A 27807-nucleotide genomic window follows, 5' to 3' on the forward strand; every position below is an offset into this window, starting at 1 on the left:
CTTCCGAGACTCCCAGGGGACCTCATAGAAATAGGCAGGCAGCAGGGTGGAGCAAAAGACACATCCACTCATGGGCAGCAATGCAAAGATGTCAGGTGAAAACAAGATAATATGCATGCATTGTTTGCATTAAAATCTCGAGCATACAGAATTATCTACTTACAGTACATAGGGTACACGATAATACACAGTTGTTACAACAAACAAGTGCAATAACGCACTGGAATTTTAGTAAATATTTGATCAGAATAACAAACCAAAACTGACATAACGAACTCACCACTCGTGCGAACACCGGAATTTTAATAAATATTTAATTGGAATAATAAACCAAATTTGACAAACTTGTCATTTGTGTGAGCATTGAAATTTGAATGGAAATTTAATCAGAATAACAAACCAAAACTCACCAGCAGTGTGAGATGCTGCTCACCCATTTGAACCAAAACTGACATAACGAACTCGCCACTCATGCGAGCACCAGAATTTTAATAAATATTTAATTGGAATAACAAACCAAAATTGGCAAACTTGTCATTTGTGTGAGCACTGAAATTTGAATAAAAATTTAAACGGAATAACAAACCAAAACTCGCCAGCAGTGCGAGATCCTGCTCACCTATTCGCTGCTTGTCCCTTCCTCCCTTTTTTTCCTTTTCTCTCCCTTCTTTTGTTTTGTCTCAAACCTCCCTCCCCTTATCTGTCAGAGATAAGGGACTAAAGAGAGGTACCGTGCTCTCTCTCTATCCCTTATTAATTTTCTCATTTTCACTTCATCCTTTCTTGCTGTCATATATGTAATTCCATTTTCATTCTCAATCAGTCTTATTCTATTTAGCAATCCTTAGGATTGTTCTTACCTTCAGAAAGAGAGAGAGAGAGAGAGAGAGAGAGAGAGAGAGAGAGAGAGAGAGAGATGGTTCCGACTTATGGGGGGGATTTACTGTATATATATATATGTATATATATATATGTATATATATATATATATATATATATATATATATATATATATATATATATATATATATATATATATATATATATATATATATATATATATATATATATATATATATATATATATATATATATATATATATATATATATATATATACGCATGACGCCGACAGTAGATAAATGTGACTTATACTTGTCAAAGCAGCACAAAACTCAGCAGGGTACTGTATAATTATATTTCTTGTGTTATCTCAAATGTAGTACTGCAAATGTGCTCATTTTGATGTATTTTTTTCGAAAATTGTGGATATTTTATATTATTTTCTGATTTCCTGGAACCAATTAATTTTTTCGCATATGTTATTCAGTTATCATAACGCACATTTGCCATAATGAACGCTACATTGGAATGAATCATGTTTATTCTCGCGTACCCTACTGTACAAGTCACTTGCGGGTGAAAATCATTATTGAAACTGTGTAAAGTGAATTGTTTCAAATCAAGTGAATAGCAACATTTGCTTGCAATGAGTGTAGAACAGTCAAACCTTCCAGCAGCATGCAGCATGCAGGGCAAGTAGAGATGTTTAAATGGCTTCCTGTCTTGGGGTACGACTTCCAACACATCATTGTGTTGTGGTACTATGCCATAATGCAATGTGAGGTCATGACTGATACAATCATTTCACACTAAAATGTTCTGCAGAGTGGCTCGTGTTTACACAGGTGATGAAGTAAGACAGGTCTGAAGAAACAATACATGAGATAGAACGTTGCTTTAATGTGGTGGAATCTGAAGAGCAGGGAAAGGGACCCTGCTCTTGCCTCTGTGAATGACCTGTGACCTGGATACCTGCTAGATGTGCTTCCTATATAATAATTTACCCTTGCTCTATAATCGCTAATAGCAGAACATATTTCATTATATCATAATACTTGCAGTCTGTCAAGACAGATTGGGATAATAAATAAGGATACCTAAGAGATGGAACGTACCCAAAACGTGCAAATAGTGTGAAAATACCAGCAAAGAGATGCCTGAGAACAACATAACCTAACACTAATATTAATTTTCCTAATATTTTCGTCAAATAATTATATTTATGACCTTGGGTGTTGACATGGGCCCTAATATGGGCCCACTTTGGACCCTTTTATGGGGCTGGCATTTCAGTGGGCATTTTTTTTTTTTATTGAACTTTTGTTGCCCTTGGCCAGTGTCTCTCCTACATAAAAAAATAAAATAAATAATAAATGATATATATATATATATATATATATATATATATATATATATATATATATATATATATATATATATATATATATATATATATATATATATATATATATATATATATATATATATATATATATATATATATATATATATATATATATATATATATATATATATATATATATATATACATATATATAACACACACACACACACAAAATAAACCATAGTCTATTATTAGTAGTAATCGAAATATAGAGGAGCGAGTTCTTATTCACATGTCTTTTCGCCTTTAGCAATATTTGTATATGGCCAAACCAAATTTTTCTCTTGTGAAAATCTCGGCTGTTCCCCAGAAGAGAAGCCCACTAATATTTCTTATGTGTTGAGGCATTATCAACCAATCAGCTGTTTACATGTTGCTGGAAACATCGGTGGATTGAATCTTTAGTAAACGAAACGCTTCAGGGAAGCATTGGATTCGAATTTTATCTTCAACTTAGTATTTGATCTTTCCATAACTATTTATAGGTATGGCAATTTATTTATAGTGAAAATCATTTATACTTTCAGTAATTTCATGCCGTTGAGTTTACTGGAGCGCAATCAGCGAAGGATACTGTTTCCCTTGCACGTAACATGACGCAGTAATACAAGGAGACGAGTGAGAGGTGGCAGGACACGCAGGGAGCTACTAGACAATCTTGATTGGCGGAATCCAACTAGGTAAAGAAAGATGTTAGAAGATAAGAACTTTTGGCAAAATTTTAGTTTCATACAATAGGTATTCACACTGTTTCTCTTTCCTTATGCATAGTAAGCATGGGTACCTGCTGGTAGGGAAGGTTTTTGGAAGCAAAAAATCTGTAAATCTTACATCATAACAACTGAACCTAACCTAACCTAACATTACCTAACCTATACCAGAAGGGAAGGCTTTGCTCCCCCTCCCACTTGATTCCCCCTCAAGGATACAAACCTAAGCTATCCTAACCATATACCTAAATAGGAAGTGTAAGGTCCAGGCTTTGGTTGGTTGATATCCTCTTCCTCATCCTCACAGGGTACTGGCACCACTAACTGTTCAGCACTTGTTTGATTTCAGTAACACACCATGTGATCTTAAGAAATGTACACTCAAGTCATCTTGCTCTTGCAATTGCACAATAAAATTCCAGTACTTAAATTTTACGTCCACTGCACTTGGCTACCATTGTGATAATGGGTACCCTTGAAGTTAGCTTCAGTTATTGGCCAAAAATAATTGACATTTTGGCAAAAAGTAAATGGCATTCAATGTCATTAATAGGACAGCTCTCATTAGCTGAACGAAAGAGAGACAAGAGAGCAAGCTCCACTCCATACTAGAAATTAACATATTAACACATACATTACACTTTATAACTACAAGCGAACCTCATTAGCATGGACTTAAAATTTATGTGGCGCAACAAGAGTTGTGTCACTAACGTAACCATGCTTGACCCTGAAACAAAAAACCCACATGTTGTACAGTGAGTGTTCATCACTATATGTGCATAATTTAGTTGATCCATAAGGAGCTGCCATCGGTAAGATTAACCCAAAAGATAAGTGAAATATGGAATCTTGAAAATCCGCTGAAATTTCTGCAATTTTCTGAAGTTTTCCCTATAGGAGTTTTCTGTATATTCTAGGAAGCCCATATTTTACTTGATTTTCATTTCTCAAAAAATTTGCATCTCCAGATTTTCAAGCTTTCTGCCCATAAGTATGAGAGGGCAAACAAGTGAAGTGTAAAAAATCCAAGCAGAAAAGTGGCCTTTTTTTTTATTTATTTGTTATTTTTTCTTTATTCTTTTTAATATATATATATATATATATATATATATATATATATATATATATATATATATATATATATATATATATATATATATATTGCTTTTTAATATATCTTTGCTGGGAGGCTTTGCCCCACCTGGACTTCTTCAAGAGTACACTAACCTAACCGAACATAACCTGGCGTAGCCTAACTGTGGGCTACTCTCCCCTGGAATCCCCAGTGAAAACACTAACCTAACTGTACATAACTTAATTAAAACTGATCAATTATAAATAAAGGGAGATAGATGTGACAAATAAAGGGAGGTGGAAGGTTTGGGGTTTGAACACAGATATGACAGGCCAGATGGGCAAACTTAAGCTGACTAGACCATAGGCATGTACCTCACAGGCAATCATGTTTGACTTTGTGTTTCTGCATCCTGCCACATGAAACTCCACCTCCTCCTCACACAATCTTAGGAATCTGTAAAGAAATCAATTTTGGCAAGGACCTGCAGCAGCCTTCCCAGCTATAACAGTTGGTTAGGTTAAGTTTAGCAAAGGTCTTCCTTTTTATATGGTCTAAACTCATGTATGATAATGAAATTTTCACAACAGTTAAAATTATTTAGTTGGGGAAGCACTTTCTAAGAGAACAAAATGAGACATCTCCAAGAGTTTCCAACACATGATTGTGAACCTGATTACTGATTAAATCTACCAAAGTACTTGGAGGAAACGTTAATGCTGATTGACATAAATTAATAGGGAATTTGCAGTTTCATGCTATGCTTCCTTTCTCTCTCTCTCTCTCTCTCTCTCTCTCTCTCTCTCTCTCTCTCTCTCTCTCTCTCTCTCTCTCTCTCTCTCTCTCTCTCTCTCTCTCTCTCTCTCTCTCTCTCTCTCTCTCTCTCTCCCCTAATGTACAATAAACTTTGAAACTTATTGGAAAAGCATGGTTTTAAGATGGAGGAAGCAAATATGCATTACCAAATACTAACCTGAATTCCCCAAACTCATGCAAACTGCCAAATGTCATTCTATTTGCCTGAAGGTGGTCGGGGGCATTTCAAAACAAACTAGTAGTGAAACATCAATATTGTGCCGTAAGTTAAGGCTAATATGTTAGGGAATGCTTGTCAATTCATGCATGTAGATGGCTTACAGCCAGCATCAAAATATAAGGCACAAGAGAACCGATGGCAGGCTTTGGTTTGAGAATTATGTGCAGCATGCCAAATGAGCAACACTGGTTATCATGTATCTGGCAGGGTGTCCAGCTGGCATAACTGTCAAACATCATCAGCTGTCTCACAGTTCCCAGTCATTCACAGGCAATTTAAACCTCACTGCTCTTCATAAGTGTGTGTGTGTGTGTGTGTGTGTGTGTGTGTGTGTGTGTGTGTGTGTGTGTGTGTGTGTGTGTGTGTTTTTCTGCTAATTGGTGAACATTTTGCATTTGTGGTGTCTAGGCCCAACCTCAGGATGTCATAGATGCAGATTTCAAGCTAGTACATTTCTGGTGTCATTGCACTGTTCATAAAAGGTAATAATTTTAAATAAATTTAAAATTAAACGGGAGTTTGCCTTTGTAATGTGCAGCACCTTACCAAAAATACTGTGATGCTGGAGACAGAAAACTAGCTGTAGCTGAACCTGAAACTGGTAGACACTATCATAACTCCTTGAATGTTATCAAGAGGAGGTGGTGAAGGGAATGAACAACAGTTTACTAGAAAAAGGACAGCGCAATGTAACCTTTACTACACCGTGGGATTACTCAAATTTCATGCTCATAATAAACTACACCTCACATCAGAACAGAAAAAGAAATAAAGTGTGGATTTTTGCAATAAATATGAAGTCTGGGACCAGGAGAGGTGATATGGTGTTTTGTGGGGCAATGAAGCTATGCTCATTGTGACAGTCAACAGTGGAAGACAAATACTGCTGTGAGCTCACCCCTTACCACAGGGCATACTACAAACTAACAAACAGTGTGAATGCATACAGTGAAAAGGAAACCCAAACAAGAACAAGGAGTAAAATCACAAAGGAATGAGAGAATGCAGTCACAGGGTATTTTTATACATTTCTTTCTTCCATTCATGAGACATTGCATTGTCCACTTTTGCCTTATCTTTTGAAACTGACTATACTTTAATTACTTGCACCTCTATTCAGACCACCTTAATACTAGGATAATGCTGCATCTTCACTTTTTATTTCTCTTTCTGGTGAACACTAACTTATTTCCTGGTTCCTGCTCACAGCTTGAACAATTTCAAAAGAGTATGAAGACCCCTTAGAAAATAAATTGGCCAATAAGCTGGCCTTCTTGGATCTTCTCATTTCTATTTTTGGGAACAGGATTACAAATGGGCTATTGTATTGATTTTCCTCCATGGCTGAATTTCCAATGAACATATACAATATATATATATATATATATATATATATATATATATATATATATATATATATATATATATATATATATATATATATATATATATATATATTCATTTATTTATTTATTTATTTATTTATTTATTTATATTATATTATATTATATTATATTATATTATATTATATTATATATTATACTATATGATATATTGTTGCAAACCCTGCCTTTACCATCTGTGTTCTCAAGGTACTAGAAATAGCAATTTGTTGTACCTACTACAAAGGTTCAGCATGGTTGATTGATTGATTGAGTGATTGATTGTTTATTGCCCAGAATAACATATTTACATAGAAGAAGTAACATAATATAAATATTAAGGTATTAGCCTGGTTAGCCTAATCTCCCTTGCAGACAGAGAAATAATATACATATAAATACAATTTATACAGAGGGCAGGGCAAAAATACCTTATCCTATAAAATAATTAATAATATTATCTCATCATTTCTTTAAGTATCAACATCCACTTTAAGTATCAACATCCATATAAGTGGTATTTGTATGAGAAAGCAATTATAAATGTACAAAAGGAATAATAAAGATTCAGTATTAATCTCTAGAGTTTTGAATTAGAATATTATTTATTTATTTATTTATTTATCTTTTTTTTTTTATGTAGGAGGGACATTGGCCAAGGGCAACAAAAATCCAATAAAAGAAAAAAGGCCCACTGAGATGCCTCCTGAATAGGGTCCGAAACGGTAGTCAAAGATTGAAGGATAAGTGTCTTGAAACTTCCCTCTTGAAGGAATTCAAGTCACAGGAATGTGGAAATACAGAAGCAGACAGGGAGTTCCAGAGTTTACCAGAGAAAGAGATGAATGATTGAGAATACTGGTTAACTTTTGCATTAGAGAGGTGGACAGAATAGGGGTGAGAGAAAGAAAGTCTTGTGCAGCGAGGTTGCAGGAGCAGGGGAGGCATGCAGTTAGCAAGATCAGAAGAGCAGTTAGCATGAAAATAGCTGTAGAAGATAGTTAGAGATGCAACATTGCAGTGATGAGAAAGAGGCTGAAGACAGTCAGTTACAGGAGGGGAGTTGATGAGGCGAAAACCTTTTGATTCCACCCTGTCTAAAAGAGCAGTATGAGTGGAACCTCCCCAGGCATGTGAAGCATACTCCATACATGGACGGATAAGTCCTTTGTACAGAGTTAGCAGCTGGGGGATGAGAAAGACTGGCAGAGATGTCTCAGAACTCATAACTTCATAGAAGCTGTTTTTGCTAGAGATGAGATGTGAAGTTTCCAGTTTAGATTATGAGAAAAGGACAAACAGAGGATGTTCATTGTAGAAGAGGGGGACAGTTGAGTGTCACTGAAGAAGAGGGGGATAGTTGTCGGGGAGGTTGTGTTGAGTTGATAGATGGAGGAATTGAGTTTTTGAGGCATTGAACAGTACCAAGTTTGCTCTGCCCCAGTCAGAAATTTTAGAGAGATTAGAAGTCAGGTATTCTGTGGCTTTCCTGCATGAACTTTTTATTTTCTGAAGGGCTGGATGTCCATGAAAAGACATGGAAAAGTGCAGGGTGGTATCATCAGTGTAGGAATGGACAGGACAAGAAGTTTGGTTTAAAAGATCATTGATGAATAATAGAAAGAGAGTGGGTGACAGGACAGAACCCTGAAGAACACCACTGTTAATATATTTAGGAGAAGAACAGTGACCATCTGCCACAGCAACAATAGAACAGTCAGAAAGGAGACTTGAGAAATGAAGTTACAGAGAGAAGGATAGAAGCTGTAGGGGGGTATTTTGGAAATCAAAGCTTTGTGCCGGACCATCAAAAGGTTTTGATATGTCTAAGGCAACAGTAAAAGTTTTGCCCAAATCTCTAAAAGAGGATGACCAAGATTTAGTAAGGAAATCCAGAAGATCAGTAGAGCTGCCTTGGCAGAACCCAAACTGGTGATCAGATAGAAGGTTGTGAAGTGATAGATGTTTAAGAATCTTTCTGTTGTGGATAGATTAAAAAAGAAGAAAGAAAAAAATTTTGCAGTCTACTTTTAAAAGTATTTAAATTGCAACAGTTTTTCATGTCATCAGGTAATGCATTGTAAACTTTAGGGCCAACACAGTGTACTGAAAACTTATAACGAGTTGTTCTTGCTTATGGACAGATCTAATTATGTTGATTTCCTCAGATATCTGGATTGTGGTAGAACAATAAATATTATATTATTGGGATTGTTATCATTAACATTTTTATATATGATCAATGCTATAAAATATTTCATTGAAAGGTTGAATTTGAGTATATTTAATTCTTTAAACAGTTGCTGTTTAGAATCATATTTACTTTTGAATGTAATGGTTTTTAGTATTTTCTTTTGTACTACATAGACTTTTACAACAGTTGGCCAAGTACATCCCCAGATCAACAAACAGTAGATAAGGTATGGATAACATAAATAATAATACAAGCTATGCAGGGATTCAGTAGTAAGGTTGTACCTAATTCTGTATAAAATTCCACATGTTTTTGGTAATTTTGAACATACTGATTGTATATGTCTTTTCCAGTCTAAATTTTTGTCTGTGGTAACACCTAAAAATTTTTTAGAGATCACACAATTTAGCTCACAACCTCCATAGAAAATTGATCCTAGATTACTGACAACAGAGTGTCTATGAAACAATATGAAATTAGTATTTAATGTTTACTGCTAATTTATTTGCTGTGACCTATTTGAATATATTATGCAGTTCATGGTTTAATTTTACATGTAAGTTATATAAATTAGTTTGTTAGAAGGTTTGTATCATCAGCAAATAAAACATAATTAAACTTATCACTAGCATTACATATATCATTAATGTATACCAGAAATAATATAGAACCTAATATTGACCCTTGTGGCACACCCTTAACAATAGTTTTTAAATTTAACATATTATCATTGCAGAATACAGCTTGTTTCCTACCTGACAGGTCGCTAGCAAACAGTTAAGAGTAGTAATCCTCTTACTCCAATATTTTCAAGCTTATCTAATAATATATTATGGTCAATAGAATCGAAGGGTTTAGACAAATCAAGAAATACCTCTACTATGTGGTTATTTCTCTTTATATTTTTATATATTTCATTAGTGAACATTGCTGTTTCTGTAAATTTACTTATACGAATCCAAATTGGTTATTTAATAGTAGGTTGAAAAACTCAAGAAATCCAGTCAGTCCCTTTGCTCTTGCTTTTTCAAATATTTTGCTGAGTGAAGGTAAAACGGAAATTGGTCTATAATTATTTTCATCTCCCTTATCACCAAATTTAAAGGTTGGTAATAGCTTAGCAATTTTAAGATTGGTAATAGCTTTGCAATTTTAAGTTTTCAGGAAAATAACCATGTCTAAAACATATGTTGATTATGTGGGTAAGTGGAACACTAATATACTGTGCTGTAATTTTCAGCATTTTTGGGAAAACATCATCATATTCTGCAGCAGTGTTTTTCAAAGACTGAATAACACTGAATTTCATTGTGGTAACAAGATAAAAATAAAAAGAATAATCTGAAGCAATATTTAAGTATTCTTTTTGTGAGATGTGTTGTATGTTTCCATGAGGATGTAGATTAACTGCCTTACTTCAAAAAATGATCATTGAAAATACTTGCTACCGAAGTAGACTGATTCTTTAATCTTATTTCATTTGTAGTTTTGTTGCTATTAATCCTACCCATTAAGTGGTTAATAATTTTCCAAGTGGCTTTAGCATCACCTTGGCTTGATTTCAGTCCATCTTGATAATATTTATTTTTAGCTCTTTGTAGGACTGATACTAATTTATTCTTGTAGGTTTTATATCTAGATTTATAAGTTAAGGGCCATTTTGCAGCCAATTTTTCTAGTCTATTTTTTCTTTAATATTGGCCCTCAGCCTGATAGTAATATGTGGACTTCTTCTATACTTATTGTTAACTTTTACCTTTTTTTTTATGGAAAACATTGTTGTAAGTTATTATAAAGTTTTTAAAATATTTCTAAAGCTTTGTTTGGATCATAAATATTTAGAATCTGTTCCCAGTTAGCATTTCCTACTTTGTTTAAAAATTTATCAATATTACATGGAAAACACCTTTTTTGTACATATGTATTCTTCTGATAATTACAGTTCATAAGAAACTGGGAGAAAACTGGAAAATGACCAATTATATCAGTGCATATAATACAGTTCATAATTTTATTTTCTGGTTGAGTTGTCCAAATATGATCAGTGAGTGTAGCATCAGTATCAGTAACCTGAGATGGCTTAGTAGTTAGAGGGAAAAATCCTTAAGATTTATAAAGTCAAGCATGCTTGTCTCATTAATTTTAAGCAAGTCCAAATTCCAGACCCCAAAGCAATAATGGTTAGTATAATTCTCTCTCTCAATAAAGTTCAGTAATTGATCTAAAGCATGAAGAAAATCAGGTAAATTAATTTTAGGTGTCCTGTATACAGAAGCTAGAAAGTAAATTTTTTTTTCAGTACTGAGTTCTACATAGACACTCAAAATAAGATTCCATAGTACTACAGTCTGATAAACAAGAATTATAAATGTTTGAGACAGATACATACACCTCCTCCATTCCTATCCCTATTAGTAGTATATAAATTATAACATGGTATGCTAAATAATGATTCAATGTAATTATCTAATCATGTTTCAGAAAAGCCCATGATATCAAATTTTACAGAATTATAAATCAAACATTGATAAGTAAATGATTGAAGATTGCTTATAAGACTTCTTATATTCATGCTTAGTATTGTTAACACATCGTTAGTACATGGTTGTTTTTTGTAATCATTGAAATAGGCATAGTGTTAACCGGATTGTAAAATAATGGGACTACATTATTGTTTGATTCCTCATCCTGTTGGAAGTGAATTAGGTTAAATATCATGGTATCAAGCACCACCAATGAAAAATAATTAATATTAACTGATGATGAATGCAGGGGTGACTTTATTCACAAGACACTGGCACACAGCACCCTCAATGATAATGACTCATGTTTATTCTCCAAATGTTTATTCTCCAAGCACAGGGCACAGTGCAGAATACAGTTACAGAGCATGGTTAAGGCTGAGAGCACAGTTAGATGTAGGCAACACAGGTGACGCAGCACAGAGCAGGGAGAAAACTGCATCTCACCGTTTTAAATGTAAGCCTGCTTGTTGGCACACAGGGCAGCACAGTGCAGGTGCAGACATGTGTCTGCCTGAGCCACTCATTGGGATGCAGTTTCCTGCACACATGCAGCATTGTCACTCTCCCTGTCAGTTCTCATGATGTCATCCACTGAGGAACTGTATAACATTAGTCATTCTGAATGCGTGAAAGGAGCTTTCAAAGACAAGATATGGGGTGACATTGCAGAGGTTATATCCTTTTTTTTTTATCATAATGTGCACATCAAGTTGATCTTGGCTTAATCTGAAATAGTTCCTGAATCTTGCATCAGACAGCTCAGAAGTTAAAGCAAATTCTCCATGGGTATTCCTCTTTTCACTGTATCCACTCCTTCACACTGTTCTCTTTCCTTTATATATGTCATATAATAAAATTACTTTCTTGAACTCATTATCTGAGTCTCACTCTGAACTAAGGTTTTTTAAGTAATCCTTTGCGATAGCCATGATCACAGTGCTGCACAGGACAACAGACCACTTTTCAATGTGCACACTACACCTACGCTGCCTTGTGTACTGCCCTGCCCTAGCCTATGTCTGCTCTGTTCTGCATTGCCCTGCATCTCAATGTGTGCCTGGCCTAACACTCAGAAATGTCTTTCACACTGGCTCTCAGGTACACGGCACGGGCAACCTTCCTCAGTCGTGTCTAACCCTCAACACTCTAACATCATGGAGGCAGCCACAATGAAGAGGACGTCTACCTCTGCACAGTTTCACAGGCTGGCATCCAGTCACAAACAGTGAACACATTCATAGGCTTTTCATGTCTGGACACAACTCCCTGCCACAGCATGTCTGCCATTGTCCACTGTTGCCCACACTCTACCACTACTGCCTCGGGACTCAAGACTTGACAGAACTGTTCTTGTGCTTCCAGTGAACCCTGTAGTAGAGGAAGACACACATGCCCCCATGCACACACTTATGCAGCCACAAGCATCATAATGCACCTAAAACATAGTTACTTACACATTATATCTCTCCACATGATACAATTAACAGATACTCCCTGAGCCATGAGTAATCAGATACGAATGAGGGACCTAGCTCAGGTGAAATCCTAAGTCACCTGCAGCATCAAATTTTTTTTTTTCTTTTTTTAGGAATTGCCACTGTATGATCAAGATTAAGATCAAGATCACTTGTCACTGCTGTCACACAATGTTAGGACAAGACACACACACACACACAATTCTAAATATAGTGGTGCTGCACTGTAGAGCCATGTCAAATGTGAGCAGCTCTGCTGTGCTGTGCAGCTCTGCTTGTCATGCTGAATGTGAGGACAAAACACACAGTTGTGTTGCAGCTGCACTGCTGTGTTATGCCAAATATGGGAACAAAGCACACTCCTGTGGTTGCCACACTTGTGTGTAATGTTGAATGTGAGGACAAAACACACTTGTGTGGCAGCTACACTGCTGTGTTACACCAAATGTGAGAATAAAACACACAACTGTGGTGGCTGTACTTCTGCATCATGTTGAATGTGAGAACAAAATACATACATTGTTGTGTGGTGGCTCCACTGCTGCTTCGTGCTGAATATTAGGACAAAACATACACTGTTATGTGGCAGTGCCACACTGCAGCGTGATGTGAGGACTAAAGACTCACTCATAGGTTATATGGCCAGCGTAAGTAAGGGTTTTCAATGTTTTAATAACCCTAGTTTTGTGATTTGAGTTTAGCACTGTGGCTTTAAAAGAAAGCAAGGGTGAAACTTGAGAGAGCAATCTATACCCTAAATAATTTACAAATTAATGACATAGGAACATAATGACTTATGAATGGCTGTTTGAAACCAAATTTTTTTCGTAACTCAGGGAATACAGCAAAAACTTGGTTACTAAATGTCTCCCTTTCTGAACAACTTGGTTTTCGAACAAAAATTTTGACTCATAATTGCTTCAGTTGCCGTACCATAATTCAGTTTTGAAACAAAGTTACTTGATTTTGAATACTACAAGCAAGTAGCAAAAGCTGCCATTTATTACTAATTTATAGTTTCTATAAATATTTCCTTCACTTTTATATGTTTGGAGGAGAGACAGTAATTCAATCCTTGAAATAGGTTCAATGTGATAGCATTGAATAAGTTCCTTGATGTAAACAAACAAGGTTCAGTGCTCAGGAGTAATCCTAAGCCTCCTGTGGCTCTCTCTATGGCCCACAATGCTATCACTACTACACAACTGCACTTTTCCAATAGCTTTTCCTAGCAGCAAGATGTCTAAGTGATATGATCATCTTCATTTTGACAGTGAGTGGGATGCTCCTCTCTGTCACTCTGTAAGGCTTCCGTCACTTAATCAGTGACAAAGAAAATGCCTGCATGGTCTAAATATCTTTTGATGAGTTCTGTGTCACTAAGTTCATTCAGTACATCTTTTCTGGATAAAAAAATTTCTAAGCTGGAGTTGTTGTGGAGTGGCCATCTTAGCAGTGGGAGTGTTGATCATTACCCACTAAGACATGGTAGACCAGTGTCTGAGAATGGATTAATCTATTTTACTTTGATTCCTTTTGGGGAAATTAGTTTTGGTTTTCGAACATTTCAGATTCTGAATGGCATTCAGGAACGAATTAACTTTGAAATCCAAGATTCCACTGTGTATACATTTATATACAGACACTCCCCAGTTATGAATGAGGTGCACTCCAGTTGACTATTCATAAGTTGATATGTTTGTAAGTCATAAATTTTAAAATATTTTGGATGTGCAGTACCCTCTCAAGTTCCTGCTGCAATGCAGCCACCACACGTGTGTGTCTGCATGTGTGTTATGTCTTTACATTTGGCATGTAAAGTGGAGTGGGACTGCCACACTGTGTGTTTTGTCATATAACACATTATCACTAGAAAAGTTATTCTTATTCTTAATCATATTCCTTTAATACCTATTCCTTTAATATATTATCTAGAAATATCATAAGAAGTGCCTGTTCTTCTCTTTGCAATGTTGTTATTTTCTAAGTCATTATGGTGTTATTTTCCAAGTCATTGGTGTTTTAGTTTAGCAATAAGTAGAGATAGAATAACAATATCTCACCTACCATCTTGCAAGCATGGTGGCCTGAATGTGTTTGTTGCACTGGATATGACACTGGTTACAGCTCCTGCACCCACAGCTCCATCTTGCTTTCCCCATCTGCCCTCACTGCTCTCTTGACATCTTAAATGAAATATTATTCCACTGTGCCTTAAAAGCTCTTAAAATGTGACTCCATCTCTTAGGAGTGGAGAAAACTGGCTTAACCATGCATCAGGATGAGAGTAAATCACTTCTGTCTATCATTCTTGATATGTGTAGCTGGACAATGGTTATCTCATATCTGCATCAAGACAATAATTCAACAGACTTTTATGCTAATTTTATATTTTTGTTTTATATTGATTTGTAATCATTATCAAATAATTCACAAACATATTTAATTCAGGAGATATCTGGGAACTGTTGTGTTTGTGTGTTAGTCTTGTACCGTTAACTATAACACCTAGGCCTGCCAAAACCTAACCATCAGTGTATAAGATGCAGGGTGATTTTTTAATCTCTAAAAAAAAGTGTATCTTATATAGCAGGAAATATGGTATAATTTAAATCATAAGTAGAAGGAAATGTAGAAGCAGGTAGGGAGTTCTGGAGTTTACCAGTAGAAGGGATGAAAGAGTGAGAATACTGGGTAACTCTTTGTTATTAGGGAGGTGGACAGATTAGGACTGAAAGAAAAGTAATCTTGTGTGGCAAGACTGTAAGAGGGGGAAAAGTGTACAGTTAGGAAAGTCAGAAGAGAAGTGATCATGAAAACACCATTAGAAGATAGCAAGAGATGCAACCTTTCAGTGAAGAAGGAAGGATTGAAAATGTCAATTAGAAGAGGAGAGAAGTTGATGAGAAAAAAAAAATCTTGATTTTACCCAGCTTAACCTGTACAGCCCTGCTATATTTGGAGCTTTTTTTTTTCACCTCAGTCCTGAATTTTTATGTTGTTTAATCTGTACAGTCCAGCTCTATTTGGAACTTTTTTTCACCTCAGTCCTAACACCCAATTATTTTTATTTATTTATTTTTTTATTGCAGCAATCAATCAGAGATTATCTAAAACTAAGGGAATAAGTACAATAACACTCATCTTGGTTTGATTTTGTCTCTATGGGGGACGATTATGGAGTGTACTGCCAGGCTGCCAACCTCCCTCATATTGCGTGCCACTCTGATGCTGTATTACTTTTGCTTTAGTGTTGTTTGTAAGCAGTATGATTGTCTCTTTGACTACATACATATACAGTTGTGTAAGATATATAGGAATAATTCAATACATAATATTTCTGTGTGTAAATTTATACCATACGTAGCATGATGACAGTAGTTCTGCCAAGCCACTGGTGTCACCATGTGTGGCTGCCCTCATCACCACAGGGATGATGGGGGTTTCAATCTCAGTCATTTCATTCTGAGTTGGTTCATACTCATCCCCAGATGACTCAGATGCAGTGAACTCATGATCAGAGTCCAGAAGCATATTCAGAGTGGAGCTTCAGTATTCAGGCATGGTGTAAACATTCCTGTTCACTGACAAAGATTCTGTTACTGCAGCATGTGGATAGAGTGCGTTAGTTGCTACTTCTCATTTTTGCCCAAATTGTTAATTTTTGTCTCCTAGCTAAGCAGCTCTGTATGCAACCATCAGGTAGAACTTTACAGCATTAAACTCATCTATCCAGCCTCTTGAACGTGCAATAGACCTGAAGTTCAGAGTGAATGGTTTAGCTGTGGCAAAGTGAGGAATATACATATATGTAACTTTTGCCTTCCTGCTATCTTGTGTGGTGAGTTCAATGTAGGTGTGGCTGGATGTGGCATGAGTCAAACAACTCTCTCTCTCTCTCTCTCTCTCTCTCTCTCTCTCTCTCTCTCTCTCTCTCTCTCTCTCTCTCTCTCTCTCTCTCTCTCTCTCTCTCTCTCTCTCTCTCTCTCTCTCTCTCTCTCTCTCTCTCTCTCTCTCTCTCTCTCTCTCTCTCTCTCTCTCTCTCTCTCTCTCAGATATAGAAAGAGTACCAATTTGGAAACCCATAGCTAGTAAGGGGAGAAGTTGCTGTCAGATGTAGCTGTCAGTGGGTCCTCAGAGGATGAATGTGATGTTGGGTATAGCTGACAGTGGGGCTGTATGGGTTAAGAGAGCTGAGCGAGGAGAAAACTCGCTTATGTGAAGTGTACTCAATATGTGGGCAGATAAAGCCATTGTATAATATTAACAAGGGTTGTGTTGGGAGGAAACTGGTGGAGATGCTTCCAAATGCCCAACTTCATGGAAGCTGTTTTAATGAGAGAAGTGATATGAAGTTTTCAATTTACATTTTCAGTAAAGGATAGACTGAGGATGTTCACTGTAGAAGAAAGGAACAGTTAAGTGTCATAGAGGAAGAGGGGATAGTTATCTGAAATGTTGTGCAAAATAGATAGAGGAATTAGATTTTTGGAACAGAGATTATAGGAAGATCAAAAGTCAGGCATTCTGTAGCTTGCTCATATGAATTGTTCACTTCCAGATGTGTAAAAAATGATGTGGAGGAAAAATAAATGCAGAGTGGTGTCATCATTGTAGGAGTGGATAGGGTAGAGAGTTTTGGTATAGAAGATCATTGATGAATAGTAGAGAGAATCAGTGACAGGACAGAACCCTGAGGAATCCCACAGTTAATAGTCTAAGGAAGACAGTGATTATCTAGCCCAGTAACAATAGAATAGTCAGAAAGGAAAGTTGAGATAAAGTTATAGACAAAAGATAGAAGTTGTAGGAGGGTAGTTTTGAAATTAAGATTTTATTTCAGATTGTTATACATTAGTGAAAGTTTCAATAAAAATCTGAAAGACAAAGATTCAGAGAGAAAAGCCAGAAAATAGCAAAGTAGAGCAACATGACAGGACCCTTACTGGGGGATCAGATGGAAGATTGTGAAATGATAGATGTTTAAGAATTTTTCAGTTGAGGATAGAAAGACAGGAGATGAAAGCAGTGTGTTAGTAATGGGAATATTTCTGGTGCCCTTTTCAGATGGGAATGCCAAAGTTGGTGTTGTAGGTGCCATTTTAGTTTTGAATTTTGAACGAAAAGTGTGTAAGGTGCATGTGCAGTCAGCGAATGATGATCTTGTGTCATGGAAGCACATTCTACTTGGGGAGTGTGTTTTGCTTAAGGCCTCTCAGCAAACATAAAAAATGGGTTGAGATAAAATGAATGGCATCTCAGGTGCATCTCTTCTCACTCATGCCCATAGCAACAATGACCAGTATTAATTTTCAGTGTCAGCATTCATTGTGTCTTTGGTGACGTGTGATCAGTCTTTTTCTTGGGATGAAACACATTTTGTTCTGTTCATGCTATGGTGTTTGTAGTGATGAATATAAGGCAGATAAGTCATGGTGATATCATTCAATCATAAAACTTCACATGTCGGACTTGAATGGTGTTGCTATAGCAAAACATATGAATTAAAAAATACAAAATGTGCAAAACCTCACAAAAATTCATCAAGGGAGACAATGAAGAATTGTTTTTTCACAGCCACAGTGGTGGCATTCCCACTGCTTCCCTTTAGCTGCCTTGCCATAAGAGTCAAATTAGAGTCTAACTGCCTTTTGTAGGGAAGCCAGGGGATAAGATAATGGAATGCCACCACCTTGATTGTGAAAAGACGATTCCTCAATGCCTCCCTTGATGAATTTTTGTAAGAGGTTCTGGAAGTTTTGTGTTTTTAAATTCATATGTTCTGCTATAATGACACCATTCAAGACTGACATGTGAAGATCTGTGATTGAATATCATCATGACTTGTCTGTCTCACACTCATCACTACAAACACCACAGCATGAACAGAATGAAATGTTATCACCCCAAGAACAGAGCTGATTATGCATCACCAAAGACACAATGAACATTGACTCTGGTAACCTGCTTAATACTGGTCATTGTTGTGGGCATGAGTGAGGAGGAAAGATGCACTTGAGATGTCAATAAGTCAATTTGTCCTAGCCCATTTTTCATGGTTGCTGAGAGGCCTTAGGTAAAACATGCTCCCTGATTTAGTGTGTGTTGACACAATACATGATCAGGATTTGCTGACTGTAGTGTTGTGTGAGAAGGCAGAAAATTGTCTTTAGGGCGCAGGCAATGACTAGCCTCTTTTGTTGTGAAACTCTCAAAGGGAAACATTCAAGTAGGTCACAGCTGAGTTGGAGGCAAGTTCACAGCACCTACTTAAGCCAGTGCATATGAAACCTCCTTAGGAATAATTACCTTTTAGTAAGTGTCTATTATCTCCTGTTACAATATTTAATTACATATGCCTAAATTCCATATCCAGCACAGAAAAATAAACTGCACCTTCAGAAATGATATTTCTGTGCTCTGCATGGACTAGATCTCTTCTGCTCATAGCTGTCCACACTTTGTGTTTCTGTGTTTGAGTTTTTGCCTCTTTTGTTTTGTCTTTGCTCTGTTGTTGGGCGCTATATTCTACAGAAAATGTTCAAGGTGCAGTAAGTATCTGCTTGTGGTGGAGTCAGAGCTACATTTACTATGTGTGGCTTGCTGACCTGTTTCATGCATGGCCAATTCTTTCAGATAGTTTAAGGTCTGTGTTGATGATCTAAAGTGTAGTGATAGTAAAGTGAAATGGTCTTAAGTCATCCGGGAGTTCATTTGAGAAGAAGCTGAAAGATGATTCTGGGTCTACAGAATTTAATTCTCCATGAAGATTTGAGTCTGTTGAATCTGATATGTCATCTCTAAAGGTTACATTATCCAAATTGTATGTGGCCTCACTTTGCCCTGTCTCTGGTTTGCTGTTTTTCAGGTTTGAGCTGCCTGTGGTTCTGGTGGCAGATTGGTTCTCCCTGATTGCTGTGGGTATTTCACTAAGTAGTTACAGGGATGTGGAAATACCTGGTGACAAGAGCTTGCTTATGTTTACGCATGCAAGACTGCCAGGGTCGTATCATGTATGCTAAAGTCACAATGAACCTGGTTGCTTTGTGCCTATCCAACCAAACTGGGCACGGCATGTGTTGATATGTGTTAATTAATGAGTGTTTTGTTCACAAATAAATGTAGTTATAATAGTAATAATGATAATAATAATAATAATAATAATAATAATAATAATAATAATAATAATAATAATAATGTAGTGTGGGTAATGAATGGAGTACTTATAAACTTCTGTTATACACATGTCTCTCTACATCCTCCAAATATGAACATTAAATAAACTGATCTAACATCCACGTTTGCCTAACATCAGCATTGATGTGGCAGAATGGAGGAAAGAGAAGGAAAAGTTAAGTAAAATATAGCAATAATACAATAATCCTACCAATCCCTGCCAGTGGGTTTCCATCACCCATACAGACAAGCTCCAAGTGTGAAATGATTCTTGAAATTAAGTTACAAGGGTCAGATGACATCATAAGTGATTTTGATGAATTTATTTTGCCAGAGAATAATGGGTGAGCAGTGATGTGGAAAATGAGTAATAATGCCAAAATGCCATTATTGCCACTCCACTCCTTTACACTTGTATTTCACGTAATGTGCATCTTGTGACTAAAATCTATCTGAACATGTGAAAAAAAAAAAACAATTAAATAAGGGTGTAACTTTAAATATCAACTACACCCATGAATTTTGAAGAAGTGCAAAAAAGTTGGTGTGGAAGGTGGGAATTGGGATCATGCACTTACTAACAAAGGGGTTAGTATGTTGACTTGCCCTGGGAATGAAGTAAAATTGCATACCGCATCTTGAAGTTGTAACTTGTGCCATAACATCGTTCATTACCAAAAAGCCCAATCTCGTTTTCAGTCATGGTTGACCTCAGTTTCAGAGAGATTTTGGTACATAGTACTTCTGAAATATATTGATAGTAATTTTGAAATATATCGTAGTTATTATGATACACAAAAATTTGTCAGTCATGAGAAAGGGATTGTGTGAGGAAATGATAAAAATGGATTTAAGGAGATCAGGTGCTGAGACAAAAGAATAACTAACAGACACTTATAAAATTTCTGTGACACTACAGGAAAACATGGCAACAATCTGGGATGATCTACAGTTCCTTTCCCTTGATGGTGATGAGTTGGATGATGTGTTTGAACCACCATCTCCTACTTCCCTGAAGATGAAGTCTCAGGAGTGTAGGATGTCAGATGCAACTAGCAACTATATGGTCAGTATTCAGATGCTATATTGGTTTGATGTGGTCAGTATTCAGATACTATATTGGTTTGATATGCTTTATGTACAGTCAGCATAGTTTGAAATAGGAAAGAAGAAATCTACTAGATGAATATATACAAATTTATATAAAGAATAGTTTAACACTGCTGTCTTTATTATTAGATGAATTATAAGCTCCAGGTAGGAATAAGTTGCTTCAGGTACTGGGATGCAGAATCAGTTAAGTATGCACATTAAAGATTGGAATTTGTTAAACCTTGCAAATGGTCTCCAGCTTTGAGATGGTAGAGGTTCCCTTCAGATGATGCCTTTATAATCCCCCAAAGATTTCCATTGGGAGAAATGTCAGGACTGTCCTGGATAATCCACTAAGAAGTCCACTTAACTTAATTGTTCTTGTGGTATGGCAAGGTGTGCTGTGCTACTGAAGGATCTCACTTCTGCTCTTGGTGAAGAACTGCATTAAATTTTCATCCTGGAGATCAGTGTTATGCTCACTGTAGTTCGTTGTTTGCTTGTTAGAAAAACAACTTATCTAAGTGCCCAGAACTAAAGGTATCTGACACCATAAGATTTAGAGGGTTCTTAATGTTTGTTCCCATCAAATAAGGATTGCTGAAGGATACTAGGTGATTTCCAAACCTTTACACCTGTAGTCCTGATGCAGAACATTTTTTTTATCTGTTCAAAGGACTTTTATGCCATTGCACAATTTTCAGGAGCATTTTTGTAGTAAAAAATCACACTTGTCTTCAAAGTGTGATCTTGACACTCCTTCTTGGTTTCAGTGACAAAAACAGAGTTGTTTAGAAAGAGCCAAAATATGAATTTAAAATGACATTTTTTAATACAAGCTAAGAATACAGTGCATTGGCAATATCTTCAACAATGAAATATAAATTGGCTATGTGTAAGCTAACCTATGAATGCCGAAAGTATTTCTTTGCCAAAGATAGCATGATAAACCTAAACGTAAGCAAAGAAATACCCAGCAGCTCAACAAGAGGTATGACAGAATGTGACCATGAATAACAAATAGAAACCTAAAGGGCACCAGTATGCAGAAATGATGTTATCTGCATTATAGCATTCCCACAAGTCCCAAAGTCTGTTGGGGGTAGAAAGTAGGGGGCATAATTATCTCCCTCATTTTTCATTAACATTTTGTACTGCATTTAGAGTGTTCTGTGAAAATCTGGACAACAAGAGATGAATAATCACTCCTGCCTGACTTAGTCTGACCTAGGGTAGCCTGACTAACTTAACTTAACAATTTCCATTTAACCAAACCTGCTAACAGATTCTTGAGTCAGCTGGCAGGATTAGGTCAGGTAGACTATACCTGGGTATACCTTCATCTCATTATCTTTATCCTATGTCATAATATGTCATGTTTAACTCATTATCTACTCTGTTGACATATTCATAATGTGTCATGTTCAACTCATTATCTGCTCTGCTGACATATTCATAATGTGTCATGTTCAACTCATTATCTGCTCTGCTGACTTAGCTTCCCATTACACTGCTGTCTCATTTACCTTTTTCTAGACTATTTACTATTATTATTATTTTTATTTAGTATTGTCACAATTATAATGCTGTCTTTCTCTTTTCAAGTTTTAAACTTATTTTCATCAATAATAGAAATACTTAGGTACTCTTCTTAGGTCGCCATATTTTTTTCTATTTGTGTGTTAAGATAGCCCCAAGACACCTCTGGAGTGTGCTACGGATTTGTGGAAGATTGGTCTTGGTTTCAGCCCAGCAAGATGATGACAAAAAGCATGTCATGGTTTCACTGAAGATCATGCTTTGAAAACAAGCACAATCTTGGTCAACAAAAATGCAGCTTTTGGGCAAAAGCACACATGTTATCTTTGCTGTGTTGATCTTGAGGTTTCATGGGATCTTACTTTTGAAAGGGTGTGTTGAATTGTCTGGACATCAAGTCCTTCAGTAGCTTGGGTTTTTTCTCTTAAGTTCTTTAGCCATCAACCATGGCACCTTGTTCAGTTGACACTTTAGAAGTGCTCCCAACATGCTCGTGAACAGACATGAAATCATTACTATCCTCAGTCTGTCATTTTGCAAGTAACCATAAAACTATTTTTTCGTTCACTCTGGTCAGTTCAGCAAATTCACAGCAAATTTTTTCCATTTATGAAGCTCTAATATCCCACACATGATGTTCACAAACGCAACACAAAAGTTTGATCATAAGCAAGCACAGATATTAAATATGAATAGAATGGTTACAAATACTTAAATATAAGAGATAAGGACTCACTTATCACCTTTTTCCTTCACTCAGCATGCAGATGTATGAAAATGGTACCAGTTTCTCAGTTTCTTCCAGCCATTTTTTTTTTTTTCTTTTCACAAGATATTGTAGATATATTAAAATTGCAAATTGAAACAAAATTTTCTTCCTTATTTCGAATTGTGGTGATTGTATTTGATTGCAATAAATGTGTATTCCATATTTGTAGTATCTAATGTTAATCTGCACACACAGCATGGGTGTATGACAGGCAGCCCCACCAACAGTGTCAGCCACATTGGGACAGTTTGCCCGGAAATGGTTACACTTCATTCGCTAAGCAGTGGACAGGACTCAGGCTATGCCCCATCCCCATCATCATTTCACTCCTTTACATCATCCAGTGATGAGGATGAGTCTACTGACCTACCTGGGAGATCTTGTCCAGGGATCACTCCACCGATAGCAATTCCCCCATGTTTCCGTTCATCTCAGAGGCATAAAATAAGCCGTCATTCCCGGCAAGAGACCTTTCACAAAGCTGCTCAGAACCCTGCGTCAATAAGACGAGACAGGTCAAAGTCTTGCCCTGCCACTTCACGAGCTTCAGTACTGCAGCGCCTTCCAGTGTCCTTAAGACGTACATTCACTCCTGTGCCAACTCATGGGAGCTCTTGCTTTATACCAACAGGAGACACTAATAGACAGTGTCTGCTGATGTCTTCCCACAGAACAGAAAGCACCATCATACAGGATCCCAAGGATCTGAGCAAGGAAGGGGGTGAGTTTGATGAATTTCCTCTTATTTTTGCTCTCCCAGTACTGTGTTCTCTGCAGAGTTCAAGCCAAAATCTAGATATTCCTTCAAATCAACAGAGATTAAGATACAGATGCCTGACAATGGAAGGTAAGTATAGGTCGGGCGGTGAGAAAAACTGGCAGAGACGACCCAGAATGGCCAACTTCATATAAGCTTTTTCAGCTAGAGATGAGATGTGAAGTTTGCAGTTTAGATTATAAGTAAAGGATAGACTGAGTATGTTCAATGTAGAAAAGGGGAACAGTTGAGTGTCATTGAAGAAGAGGGGATAGTTTTCAGGAAGGTTGTGTCGAGTTGAAAGATGGAGGAATTGAGTTTTTGAGGCATTGAACAATACTAAGATTGCTCTACCCATCAGAAATTTTAGAGAGATCAGAAGTCAGGCGTTCTGTGGCTTCCCTATGTGAACTGTTTACTTCCTGAATTTGAATTATTTACGTATTTATTTTAATTATTTATCTGTTTATTCATTTATTTGTTCATTCATATATACATTTATATTTATGTTTTGTTTATTTATTTGACCTTAGTGAGATATAGCTGTCCCTTAGGTATCCATATTGTGTGTCCCTTGACAAAGACAAGCTGAAGGATGTGAGGGAGTTGATCAAGTGCATTCCTCATGATTCTGTAATGACATCTTGAGTGCATAGAAGGACCTCAAGCAAGAGGAAGGGGGGATATCGAAGGGTGAAATGACCCTGATGATGACCTCCAAGCTCATACAATCAACACTTTTGTCCCTGAATATATGAGTATAAAGTCCCAAGTTAACTAGCATCCTCCAGTCCAGGGAGCAGTAAATGTAAAATAGTGAAATAATATATAATTGAAATCTGACATTTAGATAATGTCAAAAATCAACAAATAGGACATATTAAGTTAAACTTTCAGAGTTTATTTACTATTGCCAAAACTGAGAAATTTGTGTACTATTAAAAGATCTCTTCATTAGATTCATTATGATATATGATTATGTATATTTTCTTAAAGTAACTGCATGAGCTTTGTGGAGTTTAAGCCTTTAATTACTCAATTCATTATGATGTGCATAAGTCCCTCTGTCACTGCACACCTCATTTAATAGCTGTGGTGTAAGAAGAATAGATGATATTTGATTTGGTATGTGAGGTTAAAAGGGAAGAAATTCAGTTTAGAGTGGTTGAGGAGCATCCCACAGTATTATTCAATATGTACAAAGGTTTTTATCTTGCAATAAGCTACATGCATCCCATGGGTATGCACTGCCTCATTTTGGGAAGCATTTCTTGGCAACTATGTTATTTTGGAAGATATTTAACAAAATGTTTACATTTTTTTGTGTATATCTTTAACAGAAATAAGAACATGGTAGCCCTCTTATCAAGAAAATAAAATCCCATCCAAAATTATGGCTATCATATATGATCCTGTCTCCATTTTTCTTTTAGAATTCACTATCACTGAACATAATAGATCTCTCTCATTAGGTAAAAGCTCTTTTTTCCATATTTTTCAGAATTTATGCATTTTAGACTTATGCTCTAAGCTTTTTGTGATTATTATTGTTATTATTATTATTATTATTATTGTTATTTTTTTTTTTTTTTTTTTTATTTATTTATTTATTTTTTTAGTTAATCTTTCATTTCATTAATGTAGCTTATTAACTGCTGGTATATAAAATGAGGGTAGAATTGGGTAATGTCTCATTACCCAATTTAACCATTCCTATTGCTTCAGTATTCTGAATCATTTGGTAATTTTAATACTGACAAATTGTGGTATGTGAGATTTTACTGTCACTGTTGTGAAATCTGTGACATCACAAATGAATGTCCAGTATTGTATATTTTATCTATAATATGTCCGTAATTCTTCATTTTGTGGCAAGTGATAATGGATTATTTGATTTTAGGGACCTTTGGCCACCAGTGTCGTGTGTTGGTGTTGGCACTACCAGACCTTGTGGTAGAGAGTGGGAAAGAGTCCCCAGATTCCAACATCCAGCTGTCTCCAACTCCAGCTTGCTCCAGCAGGTCACGAGCATTCTCTTGTGAGGTAACCCTTGCTGAGGAGGTTGGGCGGAAGCTGCGGTGGATTGCTGATTCTTTTTCAGCAAAAAAAACACAGTCATCACCTGTCCACCTTCAGTGAACAGTAATGGTAAGTAATTACATAATTTCAGATTTATGTGCATATGTGTTTTTTTCTAGATTATATAAAGGTTTGGTAGAGTGACTAATGCTGGCTAGTGCTAGTGGCTAGTGCTAATTGACCCCAGAGTGAGATGGCTCCAAGTGGCAGTTATAAAGGGTACAATAAATTTTATAATTGTATTTTTTGCATTTGTTGAAATAACAAGTGATTTCAGGTGTGTTGCCAGAGTACAATCTACTAATTAGTTAAAAAGGATATATAAGAAAAAACTTAAATTTTATTTTGCATTTTTATATAATATTTACCCAAGGAAAAGCTGTTTCTTCAAGAAAGCAGTTCTAGTGTAATAATTGACTAGCAGCATATTTTGTTGAATTATTGTTACTTTGGTTGTCTTGTTGTGCCCAAGATAATTTGTAACCCCCATCAACAACTGTGACCACAGCATAATGACAGAAAGAGGGACAAGGTGGTTGTAGAGGAGGCAGGATGATATGAGATCTAAAGACCCTAACATGTTTTGGCCATTGGATCTAGTTGCTAGAATAAGAAGAAAATCTTGTCATTTGTGGGGTTGTTCTATGACCAAAAGTGAGTGGAGTTACTAAGCCTGTCTTTAGCTCATACTCTTCCACTGTCACGTTCTTAGCTTCTGATTCAAATCATGTAGCTGGAAAGCTTGATATCCATGGTGTTGTCATGTGGTTTATTTTAATCACAGCCAGTAATAGTGTGAGAATGTTTCCTCCCCATTATGTACCCTGTGAGATCCTTGCTAAGCTATGCTCACTGCCTCTTGTTGTTGTTGCTTTTTTATGTGGTAATAGGGATATACAAAACCAAATAGAAGCAGTAGATGAAGACAAATATTGATGGATGTATTCTCTCTCTCTCTCTCTCTCTCTCTCTCTCTCTCTCTCTCTCTCTCTCTCTCTCTCTCTCTCTCTCTCTCTCTCTCTCTCTCTCTCTCTCTCTCTCTCTCTCTCTCTCTCTCTCTCTAAGGAAAACAAATCATATTATAATTTGCCTTGTCCTACTGTTAGTACAACATGACGCTTTCACAAAGAGTAACCTATATAGGTTGTTGGTCCATGGGATCTGGATCCAGTGTTAACCTACGGGTTCCTTGAGGTGTTCATATTTTTTACTGAGGGTGTTCATTTGTTTACTGCTTACATGTTATTGGTCCTCTCTTATTGTTTTCTGCACTTTCTCCTTGGATATCCTTTATATGTATGTATGTATTTATGTATGTATGTAAGGCTGTAGAAAGTTGGGATCCCATGCGATGGGGGGGAGGGAGGGGTGACTACGTAAGGAAGAGACGGAGGGGGAAGGGAGGGAGAACTCAAGGCAGGGTTGCCAAAACAGTGAAAGTTGTCACTATACTTTTGCATATTTTTCAACTATTTTAACTCATAACTATTCATAATTATAACAGTGAAAGTTTCATGGGTCATGCTAATAAATAATTAATGTGCTAAGCAATACTGTATTGTTTATGTAGAATTTTTATTACAATATAAGCCACAGCAACTGCTCCAAGAAGATCATCTTTAGTCTTAACATTGACCAGAAGGGCCACATCTACATGTTATCATATCTCAGCAAACTGAAGTAAATCTTGAAATGAACTGATGTAGTATAATGAAATGTTTATGGATGGTGTTGATACCAGAGTTAAA

The 27807-nt window shown here is 36.3% G+C and overlaps 1 protein-coding gene across 11 annotated transcripts in view; it reads left to right on the forward strand.

The window, feature by feature from the left end:
- Window positions 1-2706: 2706 nt before the first annotated feature.
- LOC135099894 (uncharacterized) overlaps window positions 2707-27807 on the forward strand; it is a 53928-nt gene continuing 28827 nt past the window's right edge. For 6 of the 11 annotated variants that reach the window (XM_064002541.1, XM_064002543.1, XM_064002545.1 and 3 more), the window contains exons 1-4: window positions 12867-12890; window positions 20743-20889; window positions 23419-23944; window positions 25881-26128. In XM_064002541.1, coding sequence (XP_063858611.1) covers window positions 12882-12890; window positions 20743-20889; window positions 23419-23944; window positions 25881-26119 — 921 coding nt within the window. In that variant the 5' untranslated portion in view covers window positions 12867-12881 and the 3' untranslated portion in view covers window positions 26120-26128. Of the gene's footprint in view, window positions 2928-12866; window positions 12891-12912; window positions 12937-12962; window positions 13147-13175; window positions 13295-20742; window positions 20890-23418; window positions 23945-25880; window positions 26129-27807 lie in introns of those variants that run through there. The other 5 variants (XM_064002551.1, XM_064002548.1, XM_064002549.1 and 2 more) reach the window with 5 other exon arrangements.

This window comes from Scylla paramamosain, chromosome 4 (assembly GCF_035594125.1).
Source record: "Scylla paramamosain isolate STU-SP2022 chromosome 4, ASM3559412v1, whole genome shotgun sequence".
NCBI classification, from domain to species: domain Eukaryota; kingdom Metazoa; phylum Arthropoda; class Malacostraca; order Decapoda; family Portunidae; genus Scylla; species Scylla paramamosain.